We start from the raw sequence: 20,904 nt of genomic DNA, 5'->3' as shown, positions 1-20,904 counted from the left end.
ACATACATCTTATAGAGGTAATACTCGAGGCAGATGCCTGCACAGAGACTGGCGCAGCAGCAGGGATGGCCTGCGACTCAGGTTGTACCGGAGTAGCCACCGTGGGGGATTCCAGGTGAGCCGTTCAGGAGCGTTTGTAACGCCAAGGCAAACTGATCCATGCGGTGATCTTGCTCATCCAATCTGGAAAAAATATTACCAACAAGTGGATTGACTGTATCTTCTGAATTCATGGCCTTCACGTACTGTCAGGAACCATGAAACAGACTGAGACAGAAGTACAATCAAATCACACTTGTTTATTAATAAAAATAAAAAGGTAAATAGGAAAAAGCGTAGTCAAGCAAGCCAAAGTCCAGTAGCTAGATTGGGTTGTCAGCCAGCCCAAAGTTCATAAACCAGATCGGGTAATCAGCCAGTCCAGACGTCAGGGATCCAAGGAGAGCAACTGCAAGCAGGATGGAAGCCAGGAGGGATGTTAGCAAGCCAGTCTTGAAACAACAGCAGGAGAAGGTTCCTAGTGATGTGACCAAACGTGAAGGCAATGGAGAAATGAGCTGAAAGACTTTAAATAGGCAGGCCAGACGAGCATCATCAGGAACAGCTGGTAACTGTGGAGAGAGAAGAGAGCTGGCAACTAGCCGACAGCTGAGCGGCCAGCCCAGAGGAGGAAGGGCTAAGCCAGCCCTGACAGGTCTTTCCAATAATTTACAGTTGGTATTTATCTCACCGCATGTCACAGCTTCTTTGCGCTTATGATTCCTGCAGGATGGCCTACTCGAGACGGAAGCCCACAGAGTGGGAGGCATCCTGCCCGATTGGTCATTTACGACTCCTAGCTTCTCAGCTACATTAGCGGGATTAGAAGGATACTGAAAAACAGGAGCAGAATTAACAATCCAACACTGATCCCCCCCTGTTTAGGAGCATGTCAGGGGTATGATGTGTGTATCCTGTCATCGCCCCCAGGATTGTCCCCTGCTGGAGGACTGTCTGGGGTTTTACGCATTCTGTGACCCTGGGTTGGTCACAGGAGCAGCCCCTAAAAAATATGGGTTAGCAGATTGACAGTTAATCAGGTGTGTAATTTGTTCACACATTCAATTAACTTGGGTCTCTACCTGTTCAATTCGCCAGCCCATGGCACTTTGGCGATTTTGCCCTATGTCACCTGTCCCGGTTGCATTCAGAATGGGACTGCAGAGATGCATCAGACTCAACACCACTCCTCTGGTCTTGATGCTACGGCATTTCTCTTGGGGATTCCTGTGGTTCCCTTTGATTTTGGGGAATTAGGGGAGCTACACCAACCCTTGGGTTACTGACGTGTTCCTGATTGGGAGGTGATCTGTGATTATTGGGATTTTCATTAAAATTAGGGTCTCTTATTAAGATGGGGTTTCGGTTAAAGCTGGGGTTTATGTAATAACGGGGCTGCCCATGGAAGTTGGGGTTTCTGTTAAAGTGGGGGTACCCCTGGAAGTAGGTGTCTCTGTTAAAGCATGGGTACCCTCGGAAGTTGGGGTCTCGGTTAATATTAGGGGTTATGTCCAAGTTAGTGTTCAAATTATTATTCAAATTGGGACCTTGATTCAAATTTGAATGTTGGCTGTTCTGGGACCCCTGCGGATATCCCCTTTGGCTGTTTCTGTGCCCGCCCCCCTCACTACTGTAACCTTGCAACCTCTGTTTGTCCTCCATCATTTGCTGTGTCTGGGGTGAAACTCTGGGAGGTCCCATGGGTTTCCCATGTCTTGCAGACCAAGAGGTTGAGGGGTCACAGTGGTGGCTGTTACGGTTTTAGGGTTGGGTCTGGCTTCTCTTTTCACCCCACCTTCACTAGATTGCTGGATTGAGTATAGGTGATCACTCTCTCTGACTAACCAATCCAGGGAACGTCCCTTTTTAAAATCCATTGGCAGCCCCATTTTTATATAAGCAGTCATGAATTCTGGCTGGTTCGGATTGGGGTCCTTTTCAGACAGAAAGTAAGCTCTTCTCAATACGGCCAGAAATTTTATGGAACACTGATTAGGGCCACATTTCAAATTGTAGGCCGCGACTTTGGCAGCGGGCATAGTTTTGTAGGGTCCAAACTCCATTTGACACCTATGCTTAATCTCCCTCCATTACTGACCATACAGGGCTTGTAATGAATCAATGAATTGTCTGTACTTCTCTTCAAATATCCATGGTAGTAACTCAATCCTGCTATGATCATCCTAAATGTCAAAGATTTTCAAGGTATGTTCGTATGTTTCTAGATGGTCAGTGATGGTTGGGGATCCCTTCTTGGAAAAAATGGGAACAGTTTTTTTTAAAGAATTTTATCATTTTGGGGGTGTCATAACTTTTAACTGGGGTCCTAACGGGGGCTTCCTTTTCTGTCCATATGAATCTCTTTCTACTTCCTCCTCTGTACACTGTGGGGAGTATTTTTGAAGCTTAGGGGGTGACCTGTATTCTGACTAGACATGTGCATTCGTTTTCATCCGAATGCATTTTCGTCCGAATTTCAGCTATTTTCCTTTTGACAAACGATAACGAAAGCACAGAATCCGAAAAACGAAAGATCCGACATAAATAAATGCTTTTTTTTTTTTTTTCGTTGTTACAACAGTTCGATATAGAATAGGAGATTCGACGTGACTCTGACAATAACAATCTGTGTCTATAGAACCTGTGGTCGAATGTGCCTAACCTTACCTCTATTAGTCCAAGATTATATAGAGAAAATATTCGACAGAGAAAAAAAGATTTGACAGAGAGAAAATATTCTGCAAGTTACTGTCCTAAAAAGTGTTTGGGGACCCGCGTCCTGCCCCAGGGGACATGTATCAATGCAAAAAAAAGTTTTAAAAACGGCAGTTTTTTCGGGAGCAGTGATTTTAATAATGATTAAAGTGAAACAATAAAAGTGTAATATTCCTTTAAATTTCGTAGGGGGGGGGGGTGTCTATAGTATGCCTGTGAAGGGGCGCATGTTTCTGGTGCTTAGAACTGTCCCTGCACAAAGTGTAATTTATGCAGGAAAAAAAGTCCTTTAAAATCACTCGCAGCTATTATGAATTGTCGGCTCCGTAATACAGAGAACACTTATTGAAAGTCATTGATAAAAATAAATAAATAAATAAAAAAGCGTGGGGGTCCCCCAAATTCAATTACCAGGCCCTTCAGGTCTGGTATGGATATTAAGGGGAACCCTGCGTTTAAAAAAAATTGACATGGGGTTCCCCCTGAATATCCATACCAGACCCTTTATCCGAGCACGCAACCTGGCAGGCCGCAGGAAAAGAGAGGGGGTGGAGACAGAAGATGGATGGATTCGCTGCGCTGATTCAGAGCATCGCTGGACCCCGGAGAGATGATCGTCCGTCGCTGGATAGCAAGAGTGGATTACCACCGCTGGAATCTTTTTTTTTAATTTTTTTAATTTTTAATAAAGTAATTTTTCAAAAGTGTGTTTGTCTTATTTAACAATTTTTTACACTTTCTTTGTGAAATGGTAGGGGTACTTTTGTACCCCCTTACCATTTCAAACAGGGGGGGCGGGATCTGGGGGTCCCCTTGTTAAAGGGGGCTTCCAGATTCTGATAAGCCCCCTGCCCGCAGACCCCCACAACCACCGGCCAGGGTTGTGGGGATGAGGCCCTTCTCCACATCAACATGGGGACAAGGTGCTTTGAGGGGTCACAGACCCCCAAAGCATCCTCCCAATGTTGAGGGCATGTGGCCTGGTACGGTTCAGGAGGGAGGGGGGTGCTCTCTCGTACCCCCCTCTTTTCCTGCGGCCTGCCAGGTTGCGTGCTCGGATAAAGGGTCTGGTATGGATTTTTAGGGGGACTCCCACATCAATGTTTTTTTTTTTAATTTGACGCAGGGTTCCCCTTAATATCCATACCAGACCTGAAGGGCTTGGTAATTAAATTTGAGGGACCCCCCCCGCTTTTTTATTTATTTATTTATTTTATCAATGACTTTCAATGAGTGTCCTCTGTATTACGGAGCCGACAATTCATAATAGCTGCGAGTGATTTTAAAGGACTTTTTTTCCTGCATAAATGACACTTTGTGCAGGGACAGTTCTAAGCACAAGAAACATGCGTCCCTTCACAGGCATACTATAGACACCCCCCCCCCCCCCTATGAAATTTAAAGGAATATTACACTTTTTTTTCACTTTAATCGTTATTAAAATCACTGCTACCGAAAAAACTGCAGTTTTTCAAACTTTTTTTTGCATTGATCCATGTCCCCTGGGGCAGGACCCAGGTCCCCAAACACTTTTTAGGACAGTAACTTGTATGTTAGCCTTTAAAATTAGCACTTTAGATTTTGAACGTTGGAGTCCCATAGACTTTAATAGGGTTCTAAAGTTCACACGAAGTATGCTATATACTAGCTCTGTCGAATCTTCTTTATACATTCGACAGACACCATAAGCCTTCAAAGATAGATTCGACCGTAATTCATGTGGATTTTCGGATGAATGCAATTTTTGAACGAAAAACAAAATAAATAAAAACAAATTTCGGGAGTAACTAAATAAATTATTTTTTCGGACGAAAACGAAATTCCGAAACAAAATATTTTACTCTGCACATGTCTAATTCTGACCCTGACTCATTGTGACTTACCTGTTTCCCCTGGAAACATGAAAATTTCCGTCTTTCCAATTCCTCTAAGCGACTCATGGATTCATAGTCTAACATGGACGTACATTTTTCTATTCATTCCTCCATTGCTCTCTGCTCGGATTCAATTTCTGCCTCACTCTCTTTATCTCCAGCAGCAGAGTTTGCTTTAATGGGGCATTTTTCTCCCTTGTTTGTAATGTTCTATTTCTTGTTTAAATTTTTGATATTTCTCTTGTAGTTTTTTAAATAGGTGATGGTCTTCATATAAGGCCTGAGCATTTTGGATCCAGCCCACTAATGCTGCGTACACAAGGTCGGAATTTTGGCCAGTAAAGACGGATGAGAGCTTTTCATCAGAAAATGCGACCGTGTGTATGCTGTGTATCGGAATTTTGCTGGCCTAATTTCTGCCACCAAAAGATTGAGAGTATGTTCTCAATGTTTCAGACGGAAAAAGTTTCTATCGGAAATTTCAATCGTATGTATTCAATTCTGACGCCCAAAAAAACACGCATGCTCAGAATAAAGTACGAGACGGAACTGCTTGGCCTTGTAAAACTAGCGTTCATAATGGAGATCGCACATTAGTCACACAGATAATTTTTAAATCTTTCAATGCAGTGCATTCTCTTCTTTATTATAATGCTAGAAGAATGAAGTTGTTTTGCTGCTCATATTCACACAGAGTTCTCACAAACTTCTTTCTTTATTATTTCTCGTGGTCTCATGAATAATCTTTATTTTAATTAAAGTCAGATCTCCATAATAATGTTTACCTTTTTTTTAGAGTCATATCTTATTTTTTTTTAACCACTTGACTACTGGACACTTAAATCCCCTTCCTAACCAGACCAATTTTCAGCTTTTGGTGCTCTCATATTTTGAATATTTTAAATGACAATTACCGTATATACTCAAGTATAAGCCGAGATTTTCAGCCCCTTTTTTTAGGCTGAAAGTGCCCCCCTTGGCTTATACTCGAGTCACCGCCGTCTGTCTACCCGATCAGCGTGTCGTGCAGACAGACGGCGGCCATTCCACTATTCAAAAGCCGCGCCTCCCTGTCTGTGATAGGCCGAACACTCAATTTCCCAGCAGTCAGTGGTCCGCCTATCACGGACATCCGCTCATCCTCATACTACGGACGAGGATGAGAGGATGTCCGTGATAGGCGGAACACAGACTGCTGGGAAATTGAGTGTTCCGCCTATCACAGACGGAGGCGCGGCTTTTGAACAGTGGAATGGCCGTCGTCTGTCACAGACGAGAAGAGGTGCGGCGATCCTGGCATGGCCGCCGTATGTGCAGAAGGACACAGGCTCAGGACACAGGTAGGCTGGACACACAGGGCGGCTGGACACACAGGGCGGCTGGACACACAGGGATGGACGGACACACAGGGATGGACGGACACACAGGGATGGACGGACACACAGGGATGGACAGGCATGTCTCACCCTCGGCTTATACACGAGTCAATAAGTTTTCCCATTTGTTTTGTGGTAAATTGGGGGCCTCGGCTTATATTCGGATCGACCTATACTCGAGTATATACGTTACTCATGCAACACTGTACCTATCTGAAATTTTTGTCCCTTTTTTCACACAAAAAGAGCTTTCTTTTGGTGGTATTTAATCACTGCTGGGTTTTAAATTTTTTGCGCTATAAAAGAAAAAAGACCAAGAAAAAAAAAAAAAAATTCGTCGTTTCTGTTATAAAATGTAGCAAATTGGTAATTTTTCTTCATAAATTTTGGCCAAAATGTATACTGCTACATATCTTTGGTAAAAATAAGAATAGAGTCCACAAGCTATGGTGCCAATATCTGAAAATTGATCACACCTGAAGTAATGACGGCCTATCTCATTTATTGAGACCCTAACATGCCAGAAAAGTACAAATACCCCCCCCAAATGACCCTTTTTAGAAAGAAGACATTCCAAGGTATTTAAAAAGATGCATGGTGAGGTTTTTGAAGTTGTCATTTTTTCCCACAATTCTTTGCAAAATCAAGATTTTTTTTATTTTTTCACAAAATTGTCATATTAGCAGGTTATTTCTCACACACAGCATATGCATACCACAAATTACACCCCAAAACACATTCTGCTATTACTCCCGAGTATGGCGATACCACATGTGAGACTTTTACACAGCATGGCCACATACAGAGGCCCAACATGCAGGGAGCACCTTCATGCGTTCTGGAGCACCCAGGACAATTCTGACATTTCTCTCCTACATGTAAAAATCTTAATTTATTTGCTAGAAAATTACATAGAACCCCAAAACATTATATATGTTTTTTTAGCAAGGATACTAGATAATACAATGGCGGTTGTTGCAACTTTTTATCTTGCACGGTATTTGCGCAGCAATTTTTCGAACGCATTTTTTTGGAAAAAAACTGTTTTGTGCTTTAAAAAAAAACAGTAAAGTTAGCCCCATGGTTTCACATAATGTGAAATATGACGTTACGCCGAGTAAATAGATACCTAACATGTCACCCTTCAAAATAGCACACAGTCGTGGAATGGCGCCAAACGTCTCTACTTAAAAATACCTATAGGTGATGCTTTACATTTTTTTACTGGTTATATGTTTTATATTAGGAGGTCTAGGGTCAAAATTATTGCTCTCGCTCTAACGTTCGCGGCGATACCTCACATGTGTGATTTGAACAACGTTTTCATATGCGGGACTTACGTATGCATTCGCTTCTGTGACTAGGGCGATTTAAAAAAAAAATGTATTGTTCATTTTACTTTATTGATTTTAATTTGACACTTTTTCCCCAACAATGTATTTTTTGATCACTTTTATTCCTATTACAAGGAATGCAAACATTCCTTGTAATAGGAATATGGCATGACAGGTCCTCTTTACAGTGAGATATGGGGTCAATAAGACCCCACATCTCACCTCTAGGCTGGGAAGTCTGAAATAAAAAATAAAAAAAACGATCTTGGCTTCGATCGTATTGGCGAATCGGTAGAAGCACTGGAGTGCGGCAGGAGGGAGGGACTTCCCTCTTGCCTCCCGTAAGAACGATCAAAAAGCGGAACAGCTGCTATGATCATTCTTATGGTGTAGGGAATCGCCGGCTGAAAAAGCTGATATCTGAATGATGCCTGTAGCTGCAGGCATCATTCAGATATCCTCGCACAAAGTCAAGGACGTCATATGGAAGTGGTTAAAATGCATTTTTTTTTTTAACACAAAGTTGTCCATTTATACAATATTTCTAACATATAGTATGTACATAGCAAAAATAACATCCCAAAATAGATTCTCCTACTCCTCCTGAGTACAGCGATACCACATGTGTGAGACTTCCACAGCCTGGCCACATACAGAGGCTGAGTACAGCCAAGCATGGCCGAGCATGGCTGGGTATGGCTGAGTATGGCTGGGTACGGCTGGGTATTGCCGAGGGTGGTTGTGTATTACCAAGTATGGCTGGGTATCACCGAGTATTGCAAAGTATGGCTGGGTATCATTGATTATGGCAGAGTATTGCTGGGTATCTCCGAGTTTTGCAGAGTATTGCTGGGTATGGCAGAGAATGGCTGGGTATCACCAAGTATTGCAGAGTATGGCTGGGTATTGCAGAGTATGGCTGGGTATTGCAGAGTATTGGCAGGGTATGGCAGAGTATTGGCAGGGTATGGCAGAGTATTGCAGAGTGTTGGCAGGGTATGGCAGAGTATTGCAAAGTATAGGCAGGGTATAGGCAGGGTATTGGCAGAGTATTGCAGAGTATTGACAGGTTATGGCAGAGCATTGCAGAGTATGGAGGGATGGCTGAGCATGGATGGATGGATCGGTGGATGTGACTGTATTTGTCACAGACCAGCGCTGTGGGCACTACAGATCCATACGCTATCCGATCTCTCCCCTCCCCTGTACAGATCGGTACAGAGAGGGAAGGGAGGAACTGGCGTCATGACATGACGCCGGTTTGTTTACAAGTGATCGCTCCGCCATTTGACGGAGCGATTATGTGGTAAACGCCCGCAATCAGGACCCAGCGGTCATGGACATTCTCGGGTGCGTAAGAGCAGAATTCTGTGTGGACGTAACTGTACGCCCTCCCAGAGTTATCCAACCGCCCTGTAGCTGCCATTTGGCTATGGGCCGGTTGGTAACTGGTTAATCAAGATTTCCTGTTTTGTTTTTTTTGTTTTCTCATGATTTCCTTTTTATTTTTTTATGTCACGTTTCCACAACACCATTATTATCTTGTATTTGTAAACCTCAAGGAGGTTGCTTGGTGTTGGTGTCCCTTGTTAATTTGACATTGTATTTATGAAATGTACCTGCCTACTCACAAACAAAATTTGCTATTTGAAGAAAAACACACAGGCAAGTATTTTCAGAAACAAAAATCTCAAAATCTCTTTATTTTCCCTCATAATAACAAAAGAAAGATGAAGGCAAAGCTGGAGAAACTGCTGGAATTTGCAAATCCTTTGGCCTCCAAGGCAGACATCAACTTTGTGGCTATAGAAGGGAGGTGTCAGGGCTGGTTTAGCCCTTCCTTCTCTGGGCTGGCCACTCAGCTGTCGGCCAATTGCCAGCTCTCTTCTCTCTCCACAGTTACCAGCTGTTCCTGATTATGCTCGTCTGACCTGCCTACTTAAAGCCTTCCAGCTCACTTCACCTCCGCCTGGGTCACATCACTAGAAACCATCTCCTGTGGTTTGTTTAAAGACTGGCTTGCTGACATCTCTTCTGGCTCCTTATCCTGCTTGCTGTTGCTCTACTTGGATCCCTGATTTCTGGCCTGGCTGACTACCCAATCTGGTTACTGGACTCTGGCTATGCTTGACTACGCTTTTCTATTAACCTTTTTATTAATAAACAAGTGTGATTTAATTGTACTTCTGTCTCAGTCTGATTCATGGTTTCTGACAGGAGGTCAATCTGGTCCAGGACTCCCACAGATCAGGAATAGCAGCAGATGACATATCTGTCCCCAGGCTGTGGTACTACAACAGGCTGCGTGTTCTGTCAGACCATAATTAGGGTGAATAAAGACACCAGTCCATCCAGTTCAACCTGAGTGTCTACAATTGTCCCTATCTCTGTACATTGCACACTCACATCGATCCCCACCCTCAAGGAGCCCACAATCCAAGGTCCTCATTCATATACTAGGGCCAATTTTGGACAGAAGCCAATTAACCTACCTGCATGTCTTTGGAGTGTGGGAGGAAACCGGAGTACCCGGAGGAAACCCACGCAGGCACAGGGAGAACATGCAAACTCCAGGCAGGTAGTTTCGTGGTTGGGATTCGAACCAGCGACCCTTTTTACTGCTAGGCGATAGTGCTAACCACTACACCACTGTGCCGCCCAAGACCGGACTGAAGCCAAGCAATCACTTTCGACTCTTCCATGAAACCTTCCCTCCATGCTGGCCTGCAGCCTTCCCTGGAGGCTGTGGCTCTGGAGGTGGACTTGTGGCAGGAGGAGGAGGATGGGGGAGCGCACACAGGTGGACATCATCCATCATTTGGCCCTTCAACCCCTTGTGGATGGCCTCAAAAATATTTTTTTTCACAATTGAGGCGTTGGCCCTCTTCATTTTCTGTAAATTAGAGGCTATGAAGATGCCATAGGCCTCTACGGCATCGAGGGGGGATTTCAGGGCGTCATTATCCTCCTTAATGGGTGTCAGTGCTGCCTCCTCCATTTTACTCCCCTTCCTGGGCCTTTTGGTTGGAAGGTGGAGGGGAGGGACCTGGGATTGGGTGTGACTGGGCCCTGCCACCTCCTGGCTGACACTTATCCCCGCCTCCTCCTGTGTGCCACATTCCAGAGCCTCATCCTGGCTGAGGTCTTCCTGTGTATGAAAAGGGACATAGTTTTAGTATTTGGTTCATTAATCACACACAATTTTCAGCTCATGACTGTTGCAAATTGAATGTTAATAAATAGAAAAGACTATTATTCTGAGCCCAGCATTTTTCATTCTTGTCACAATCTTTTTTGGCCCCTACTGTTTATTGATATGTCAAACATTTTTTATTAAATCATTCATTTGTTATCAATAATAACATCTAGTTAACCAACAATAATTTTCCCACAAAAAAATACAGTCTGCTAATCACAACCTACTAGTTCCACAAAGGTCCTTCTAAGGACTGGTAAGGTATAGCGTACTACAGTACATATGGTTGAGTGAGGTACAGTCTGCTAATCACAACCTACAAGTTCCACAAAGGTCCTTCTAAGGACTGGTAAGGTATAGCGTACTACAGTATATAGGGTTGAGTGAGGTACAGTCTGCTAATCACAACCTGCTAGTTCCACAAAGGTCCTTCTAAGGACTGGTAAGGTATAGCGTACTACAGTATATAGGGTTGAGTGAGGTACAGTCTGCTAATCCTTAAGGACTGGTATAGGTCCAAATTATATAGGGTTGAGGTGCACTACTGCTGCCCTATTCTGCAGCAGTCCTTTATCAGTATAGGGACTGAGGTACAGTCTGCTAATCACAACCTACTAGTTCCACAAAGGTCCTTAAGGACTGGTATAGGTGTACTGTTTGGTGTGCAGTATATAGTTGTGTAATACACATATAAAATACTTGCACATATAGAAAGCATAGTATAGTGCGTTTCCACTGTGCAGCATTGTGACTGCTGAGCAGTTCTGCAGCGATACTACAAAGAGTGACAAACCCAATCCAAAAAAAGTATTGTAACTGGTGTGATAGACCAGTGGCCCCCAAAAACAACAGATTGAAGCAGGGGTGTTGTATACCTTCTTCCACATACATACTGCACTTCTGTAGAGAGTTTTGTCACAGGGTCATTTAAAAAATGACAGGCAGAGGAAGAGGCAGGCCCTTCCGCAGGGGTGGTAGGGGTAGGGCAGGAGCAACAGGCTTGAGCCAAAGTGGGAAATTGCAGAAGGTGCGTGCAATTACGTCAAAGGAAGCACCAGAATTGGTTGAGTGGCTCACTCAGCCTTACTCTTCTGCACTCATCCTCTCAATCTGCACCCTCTTCTTCACTCTCTGCTATGTGCACCCCCAAAGACACTACCACCAACAACAACACCACCACCACCACCACATACCTTCCGCTTGAGTCACAGGAATTATTTTCCGATCCATATCAAGACATTTCTGATGCGCAGCCACTCTTGGCATTGGATCAGGAAGAGGAGGTAGCAAGAACCGCCACTCAGCAGTCTGACGACATCTGGCGCTCCCAGGACGCCGGCACATGGCTCCGCAGTGTGGGCTTTTTTTAACGTGTCCGCTGCTGACAATAGTGTTGCCATCTGCAATCTTTGCAGTCAACGCATTAGTCGCGGTAAGCCCAACACTCACCTAGGGACGACCGCCTTAAGAAGGCACATGAGCTGCCATCACCGAGCCCAGTGGGAGCAATGGAACACACAAAGCCACACTCCAGGCTCTCACCGTCCAGCCTAGTCTTCTACTTCTCCTCTCTCCTCACAATTGTCCTCCACTCCACCTTCCATCACGCCAAGCTCACGTTTTTCTGCAAAAAGGCAGGCTTCCGTGGGCCTAATGTTCGAGCGTAAAAAAATGATGACGCCGGATAACCCTCTTGCCCAACGGTTGACGGCTGGCTTGTCAGAACTGATAGCCCGCCAACTACTGCCATATAAACTGGTGGACTCGGAGGCCTTTCGAAAATTTGTGGCCATTGGAACACCACAATGGAAGGTCCCAGGAAGGAAGTATTTCTCACAGAAGGGCACCCCAGAGCTATATGGCCATGTTCAGCGGCAAGTGAATGTATCCCTGGCACACAGTGTCGGTGCCAAGATACATCTGACCACAGACACGTGGTCTAGCAAACATGGGCAGGGAAGGTATATCACTTTTACTGCCCACTGGGTGAACCTTCTGACGGCCATCAAGCATGTAACCCGTGGCACCCGTGTAGATTTGGTTTTACCGCCACGGATTGCATGCAGGCCTGGCTCTTCTTCTCCTCCTCCTCCTACTCCATCCTCCTCCCTCTTCTCCTCGGCTGACTCCTCCTTTTCTGCTGCTAGCGTCTCTTCCGCTGCGCCGCCCAAGCTCCCCAGAACCTATTCGACATGCCAGGTGAGACGTTGCCATGCCGTGCTGCGTCTGTTGTGCCTGGAAGCCAAGAGCCACACTGGCCTGGCACTCCTTTCAGCTTTGCGTTCACAGGCAGATCAGTGGCTAACACCGCTCAATTTGACAGTTGGTAAAGTGGTGTGTGCCAACGGTGCCAATCTGCTTAGCGCATTGAAACAGGGCAAAATTACGCACGTGCCATGCATGGCACACGTCTTAAACTTGGTCGTGCAGCGATTCGTTGTCAAATACCCTGGGGTCCACGACATCTTGCGGCAGGCAAAGAAAATCTCGGCCCATTTCAGAAGATCTTACTCGGCCATGGCTCGCCTTGCTGACATTCAGCGGCAACACAATCTGCCGGTCAGACGTCTTATTTGCGATTGCCCGATGCGATAGAACTCAACCTTCTATATGCTTGATAGGCTGCTCCAGCAGAAACGTGCAGTTAACGTCTACCTGTATGAACTCTGCGGCAGAACAGGTTCTGGGGAGCTGATTTTTTTTTCACCGCGCCAGTGGCTGCTCATGCGCGACGCATGCAGACTTCTGCGGCCATTTGAGGAGATCACCAAACTGGTCAGTTGCAGCCATGGCGCCATCATTGACATGGTACCTTATACCTTCTTTATGGAGCGTGCATTGCGTCGTGTCATTGATCAAGCTGTGGAGGAGCTAGAGCGGGAAGATGAGGAAGTCGCAATGCTGGATGAATTCCCAGGGGGGCTACTCTGAGACAAGTGAACAACAGGAGTCTGAATAGGAGTCAGAGGAGGATGGTGCCAGGGCGGATGAGGAGGAGCAAGAAGAGCATGCTTTAAACTTTTCTAGGATCCCTGTTGTTGTGCGTGGATTAGGAGAGGAGAATGAAGAGGACGACATTATCCTGCATGATGAGCAGGAGCCAGGCCACCACACTGCTTCCAGTTTAGTGCAAATGGGGGCCTTCATGCTCCAGTGTTTTAACAGGGACCCCCGTATAAAAAGCATAGGGGTCAAGGACCAGTACTGGGTGGCAACGTACTTAGACCCCCGGTACAAACACAAAATGGCGTAAATGTTACCGCCGTCACAGAGGGCTGTCACAATGGAGCACTTCCAGGCCTTGCTTCGAGAAATGCTGCATTCTGCTTTTGCGTACACTGGCAGAGGAGCAATTTCCACTCCCGGAGAAGGAGTTGTGGGTACCAATCCAACAGCGCCTGCAAGAAGAGGCCGGTTTGAAGATGTGTTGTTGACTTCTGATATGAGGTCATTCTTTCAGCTGACCCATCGACAGGTGTCATCCGGATCCAGCATCAGGGAACGCCTAGACCGCCAGATGTCCGACTACATCGGGTTAACGGCCGATGTGGACGCTCTGAGGAGTGATGAACCCCTGGACTACTGGGTGGGCAGGCTTGACCTCTGGCCAGAGCTTGCCCAATTTGCAATCGAACTGTTGGCTTGCCCCTCGTCCAGTGTCCTGTCCGAAAGGACGTTCAGCGCAGCAGGGGGGATCGTGACCGATAAGCGTACTCGCCTAGCTCACAACAGTGTTAACTACCTCACATTTCTAAAAATGAATGAGGCATGGATCTCGGAGGAATTCAACACATGTGACCAGTAGACCATGTATATGTCTATAAACAATTTTTTTAATCGAGCACACAGACCTTCTTTCTTCATTTGGCTCACTTCCTTGTACAAAAAAAGCACACCGTACTATATGCCCGTACCCTCCTGTTTGAAGAGGTTGAGTGGTGTCATATTTTTGGGGCCCAGCAGCAAGTTGCTGGTATCAGTGCTGCTGTTAGTGCTCTCTATCTCGGTGCTGTTGCTGACTTCCTCCTGGGGCTGTACCTCTGCTGTGCATATTATGAGGGGCTCCCACCATCCCTGTGCTGTGCTGACTTCCTCCTGGGGCTGCTTATTATGAGGGGCCACCACCATTCCTGTGCTGTGCTGACTTCCTCCTGGGGCTGCTTATTATGAGGGGCTCCCACCATCACTGTGCTATTCTGACTTCCTCCTGGGGCTGCTTATTATGAGGGGCTCCCACCATCCCTGTGCTGTTCTGACTTCCTCCTGGGGCTGCTTATTATGAGGGGCTCTGTCAGGGCTCTGCACGCGCGGTTGGACAGACCGGGCATCGGCGTGTGTGTGCGCGTCAGTGTGCATCCCGGGCACGGGCGCGTGCACGCGCTAGCGCGGTTTGGCGCCAGTGGGCCTATTTAAAGGTGACAGCCGCACTTGTTCAGTGCTGTTTTGTCTGCAGCTGTACCTGAGACTTCTGTTACTTGCCTATCTGTTTACCGTTATTGACCCGGCTTATGTCTGACTCTGCTGCCTTCTCCTGCTCTGATCTCGGCTTGCCTGACCCTGCTTATGGACTGCTTATCCTTGTTGCTGAACCTCCGCTAGCCTGTGACCTTGTTTCTGCCTGCCGCTCCTGCTTCCTGCCTGCCCGATCTGACCCGGCCTGTTTGACTAATCTTATGCTTGTTCCAAGTGTGCTGCATTCCTTCCAGGATCCACTACCACTGTTCCAGTGTCTGCTGCTATCCGGCCGTGTGATCGTCCTTCTGTTCTACCAGCTTCTGCCAGTTCCTGCAGTTCCAGACGTCCAGAGGACTACTCCCACTGCCTGCATCAACTGCTGCTTCCAGCTCAGACACTCCTACCCCGCTCCGCTCACGGGTCCACTGTCCCACTCCAGTGGACCCTGAACCAGAGTCGTAAGAGAAGTCTTCTCCACCAAGTCAGGCTCACCTCCCAGGTACCTAACAGGCTCCCACCATCCTTGTGCTGTGCTGACTTCCTCCTGGGGCTGCTTATTATGAGGGGCTCCCACCATCCCTGTGCTGACTTCCTCCTGGGGCTGCTTATTATGAGGGGCTCCCACCATCCCTGTGCTGTGCTGACTTCCTCCTGGGGCTGCTTATTATGAGGGGCTCCCACCATCCCTGTGCTGTGCTGACTTCCTCCTGGGGCTGAACCTCTGCTGTGCATATTATGAGGGGCTCCCACCATCCCTGTGCTATGCTGACTTCCTCCTGGGGCTGCTTACGGTGCAGGTGTCAGTGCTGTATATCACAGTGCTGGTGTCAGTGCTTTATGTCACGCTGCTGATGTCAGTGCTCTCTATCACGGTGCTGGTGTCAGATCACTCTATAACGGTGCAGGTGTCAGTGCTCTATATCACGGTGCTGGTGATCATCTCCTGCACCCTCTTCTTTGCCTACCCTGACCTTCCCTCTCCTCCATTGCCTTCATGCGCTCCACAGTCCTGAATTTTCACAATTTCACATATAACAAAAAAAATGCTTGTAGTTGTCGATCCCAGATTCACCTCATACATGTGTTATGTCATTGGCCATGTGGTGGGACTATGTGTGCACAGCTAGTAATTATTTTGTGGCTGCAAATATGACCTGTAGGTTTGTAAAGTTCGCCTCCCATTGAAGTCAATGGGGCCCGCCGCGAACGTTACGGTTCGCAAACTATCGGCCGCGTTAGCGTTTCGCGTTTGCGAAACGTCCCATCGGAAGTTCGTCCATCACTAGTCCTCGGAAGCCTCAGTTGGGGTTGAGAGAAGGGTGGATGGAAGGCTGAATGGAAGGGGGGCCGGAAGGGTCTAAAGCGATTCCTTGGCTTCAATCTGGTCATCCAGAAAATGCATCCTGCTGTAGTACCACAGACTGGGTACTTACACATCATCTGCTTCTGCTCCTGACCTCAGGGATTTCTGGACCTTCAGATACTCCTTCCTATATGTGCTTCTCAGCTACCAATGTTAGTTTCCAGAAACCTCATGTTTGCATTGGGGGCCCTGAGTCTTTAAAAATTCAAGCAGTGTCTCCTGCGATGCCTTCCCACATTCTTTATTGTGATATATTTTTCACCTCCCAGAAATTTCTCATATCTCGATATTTATCCAGGAATTCTTGATCTTTAAATTGATACATTATTTCTGCAAGACCAAACAAAAGACAAAAACACTCATCTCACAGGTTAATCTTATCCCAATATAGGCCTCAATTTAGATTCAGTATAGGCCGCTCATGTCCCAATTTAAAATATTACCTTAGTTTATAATGTTTGCAGCTTCCGTTCCTCCTTCCTCCGCACACAGAACGTAATAACAACACACGCGTGTTAGCTTTATATACACTGTGCATGCATGAAACTCCGTCCACATTGCCTGCCCCTGATGTTCTTTCTAGAATATTCCCCACCACGTCTCTTTCATTGCACTGGGAGACACAGCAGGTGCATAATAGCTGTAACAAAGAGGAGCAAAGCCCGGAGCCAGAAACGCCACGATCCAGGCCTCCAATATGCCCTTTGGTGAGAAGTTGGAGATGGTCCACATCTTGAGGAGGAACAACTGACGGGAATTATGGACCGTACCCAAACCCAAATATGAGAAAAGCCAAGATCATGACTAAAGTTGTGAAGAGTCTGCACAGGAATTTTGGGGATCAATTGAGGAAACACTGGTCAGACCTCAAATTGAGGGAGCAGGATCAATATAGAAGGATCAAGAAAGTTCTTCGAAAAAGTAATTAGTCGTGTGTCAGTATTATTACTTGCATGCCGCGCCATGTGCTTTTCTTTACTGTTGGACATTTAAAATGGCTACTTTCATGTTCGTGGGCGGCACAGTAATCGTTAATAGTAAACATCGTTCATTCGCTAACTAAATATTATGTTTTTGCCAGATACAGGGTTAAATACATTCCCTCCTAATAATTTGTCTAAAAATAAGTTTAGGATATTTTTGTCTAGGTGTGTTTGAAACCAGAAGGAATAGCAAACTAGATTCAATGTAATGTAAGGAGAGGACACTCAGCAGCTGTTTACACATTTGGACTCAGGAGCACTAGTGTGGGACGCCAGAGCACATTTTTTATGGTGTCCCACACAGGTTTCTACATGTGTGAGACTTCCAAAAAAGGTAAGTATTCCAGCTTGGTAAAAAAGGTAATTATGTCTTCAACTTGGAACTCTGCCCAGGCAATAGTACCCCACTTCCCAGCAGTGTTTCATATTCCTATTTCTGGCCTCAAATTTTTGTGTGCTAAGTATACCTTTTGTTTCAAACTCATAGGGGAGCAAAGAACTCTGGGGAAACTGTATCGAGTGGGGACTGTTTGCAGATATCCACCGGCAGAAGAGTTGTGTGACTCTGAGATAGACTCTCTGTTGGACATATCTGGGGACGATGACTTGTTTTAAACCATGTCCCAGGAGATGTTGTGGGCAAACGCTGACGATGTTGCTGCAACATGTAAAGTGTCTGGTTGACTAACTTTAAACTCGGGGAGTACATCGCCTCAGGCGGGAACCCCGGCTACCATTGGTGAGACTTTGTCCAAAGATAATAGTTTGTTTGGGTCAAAGAAATTGCCTGACTATGCCATGGTACAAAAGTCGTCTAGTTCATGTGTGCCTCCCGGGTTAGAAAGTGCCCGATCCCTGCCAAATCTTGCCCGATCACAGCAGCTGCTGAAGAAACAGGTAGCTACGGAGTATGGGTTGGAATTCCCTTACATTCCTAAAGAGGTCATGCAAGAGATTGAACAGAATAGAGAACGTCGGTATGCTAATGATGTTTGGGACTATTTGAAAGTACCAAAACCCTTCAGGAAGCCAGGATGTTCTCCCAGTATGGATGATTGTTTTACCGGGTGTCTTCAACACTGGAGTTATGGGAGACACATTTATGCGGATAAAGTAATCATTTGCCGGCTGGGAAAGGACAACATTGTGTATTTCATCACAACTGTGGATGCTAAGGGGAAAGCCATAAATTTACCAGATCCTCTTTCTATTGGTGATGGATCACAGTGACTGTTCTTTGGTGCCAGTTCTAAAAAAATAAATTTTCTCAAAATACAAGGACTTTGGGGTTTAACTAGGTAGTGTTAGTCTTGACCCGAAGCTTCCTTTCAGGAAACCTATCTACCTGCCACAGTACTTCTATAAAGGACTTGTCTTTCAGTGCTTTCGCCACTAGATGGTGGCGGTTTGCACAACAAGTTGTACTCTTGCACTTAGACACACAGAAAGTGTAATTTCCTTTTGAAATGGGGCTTTGCTTCCTATAGTCGTACATTTTTTCTGCTTCTGTTTTTCTGCTTTTGTGTGTTTTGCTTCAGGAATGCAATGAGATCTCCTCTCAAGCTGCTGGAGAGTGGGTGGTTTAGAGAGTTAGAGGATGGGAGTTATGTAACTTGTCAATATGTTGGCCCGATTGAGAGTAATAGAGGGAGATTTATATATTATAGAGTGACTCCACCGATTTTAGGGTGAATTGATACTGCTGTGTCAATTTTTCAAATTTAGTTGTCTGAAACTGCAGTTGGGCTCAGCCAAGTTTTTCCAAAAAGTTCTGGTGAGAGGGGCCTATCCGATGGTTGCTGGATCGTCTTTGGAGCGGTTTGTCCTCTGGATCTGACTAATACCTCTAACCAGCAATTACTAGGTGCCTGGACTCCCCCTTTATCCTTTGACCCTCTATTGAAGGACTTTGTGCTTATCCTGAATGAATGTTAAAAAAAGGACTAAGTGTCGGATTCAACATCATTTGGGCTACTTTCCAACAGGACCCTTGTGACGGACAGGCGCGCAGGTGAGGTACCTGTAAGCCCAAATAAAACCAGTAACTCCTTCAGGAGTCAGTGCTACATATGGCAGGTCACTATTTCAGAATTAATCGGCATGTATGGTAGGTCACAATTTTTGATCCCCGTATATGGTAGATCACCATAACAGGATTGACCCCAATGTATGATATGTGACCATGTCAGAATTGATCCCCATGTATGTATGTTACCATTTCAGGACTGATCCCCTTGTATGGTAGGCCTCCATAGCAGGATTGATCCCCATGTATAATAGGTCACCATAGTAGCAATGAGCCCCATGTATGATAGGTCAACATAGTAGGATTGATCCCCATGTATGGTGATTGAGAGTAATAGAGGGATATTTATATATTATAGAGAGTGACTCCACCGATTTTAGGGTGAATTGATACTGCTGTGCTCCTTTTGGCAGCCACACGCCCATTTTAGGAGTCATGACGTAGGCAGGACTCTGTCCCTTTAAATCCCTGGCTTGACACTTCCTGATTCCCCCAATAACGAAGTCACGTTTCAATGTTCCGTACACATTCCACACCGCGCTTCCGGGATCCTGGACATACAGACTGGAGGGGCTCAGGCTCGGGGCTCGTGATCACCGGGCGGTCCCTGTCAGTCCTGTAGGCCGGATGCCGGATGCCGGTGCCCAGCCAGTCCCCGCGACTCCGATCAGCTGTCTGCTGTCGAGCTCCGCCCATTCTTCGTAGCGCAGCCTATCGCGGACGCCAATGCTGGCAGGTGCGGGTGTTATTGTTTTGGGCTAAAGTTAAAGGCCTCAGAGACAGGAGAATATCTTGGGGTCCTGTAGCTCGAGTCCGGCTCACCCGGCAGCGAGAGCAGAGCGTCCACACTGTAAGATCGGGACACCGAGGGGGAGAAGAACCGCCGCTTCCATGAGGAGAGAGATGAACGGGGTTAGCAAGAGCCGGTTTGAGGTGGGTGATGGTATAATGGCAGGGTGACAACAAGGCTCCCTAGTGGGTGCCTTTATCGGAGAGCTGTGGGAACTATGGTCTTCTGGTGACTCCATGGGAGTTCTGTGATGACGTGTAGCCCTATATGAAATGGTAACATATAACTGATGATCTGTCCTGTGCTCATTAGAAGTAATGAGGGCACTATTGATGCAGCCTGGTTGCTGTGAGTACAGAGTGTGTCAGCTGAATAGATTTGTGCAAGCGTGGGACAGTAATGTGTCCTGGTAAATTACCCTGGGCTCAACAGTAGAATGGCCTTTGGAAGAACAGGAGTGCCCTGTGCCTGGGATGACAGGTATCTGCTTGGTCAAAGGACTCTGATGAGCTTATTCCAGGTCTGTGAGGGCAGCGCCACCCCGTTCCTGGTCTGTGAGGGCAGGGGGTTGCGCTTGCAAGCAGAGAAGCTGCCTAAACATCAACAGACAGTTTTGGACCCACTTATCTGAGAAGTTGCATGTGATTAAGGCCTCTGACTGGCCTTGAACCCAGTCAGTCTGGCCAGGACTGATTGCTCATAGGCAATTGCTGTATAGTGAATACATGTGAGCGACTGGGATTAGCTGTGGGA

At 46.2% G+C, this 20,904-nt stretch overlaps 1 protein-coding gene across 3 annotated transcripts in view; it reads left to right on the top strand.

Moving 5' to 3' along the window:
• The first annotated feature begins 19,896 nt into the window (after nt 1-19,896).
• FBXL20 (F-box and leucine rich repeat protein 20) overlaps nt 19,897-20,904 on the top strand; it is a 694,061-nt gene continuing 693,053 nt past the window's right edge. For 2 of the 3 annotated variants that reach the window (XM_077459474.1, XM_077459476.1), the window contains exon 1: nt 19,897-20,294. In XM_077459474.1, the coding sequence (XP_077315600.1) occupies nt 20,253-20,294 (42 nt within the window). In that variant the 5' untranslated portion in view covers nt 19,897-20,252. The remainder of the gene's footprint in view (nt 20,295-20,904) is intronic. The other variant, XM_077459475.1, reaches the window with a different exon arrangement.

This window comes from Lithobates pipiens, unplaced genomic scaffold, assembly GCF_037356315.1.
Source record: "Lithobates pipiens isolate NorthernLeopardFrog02 unplaced genomic scaffold, aLitPip1_a1.2 Scaffold_28, whole genome shotgun sequence".
In the NCBI taxonomy this organism is placed as follows: domain Eukaryota; kingdom Metazoa; phylum Chordata; class Amphibia; order Anura; family Ranidae; genus Lithobates; species Lithobates pipiens.
This window is presented reverse-complemented; position numbering and strand designations above follow the sequence as displayed.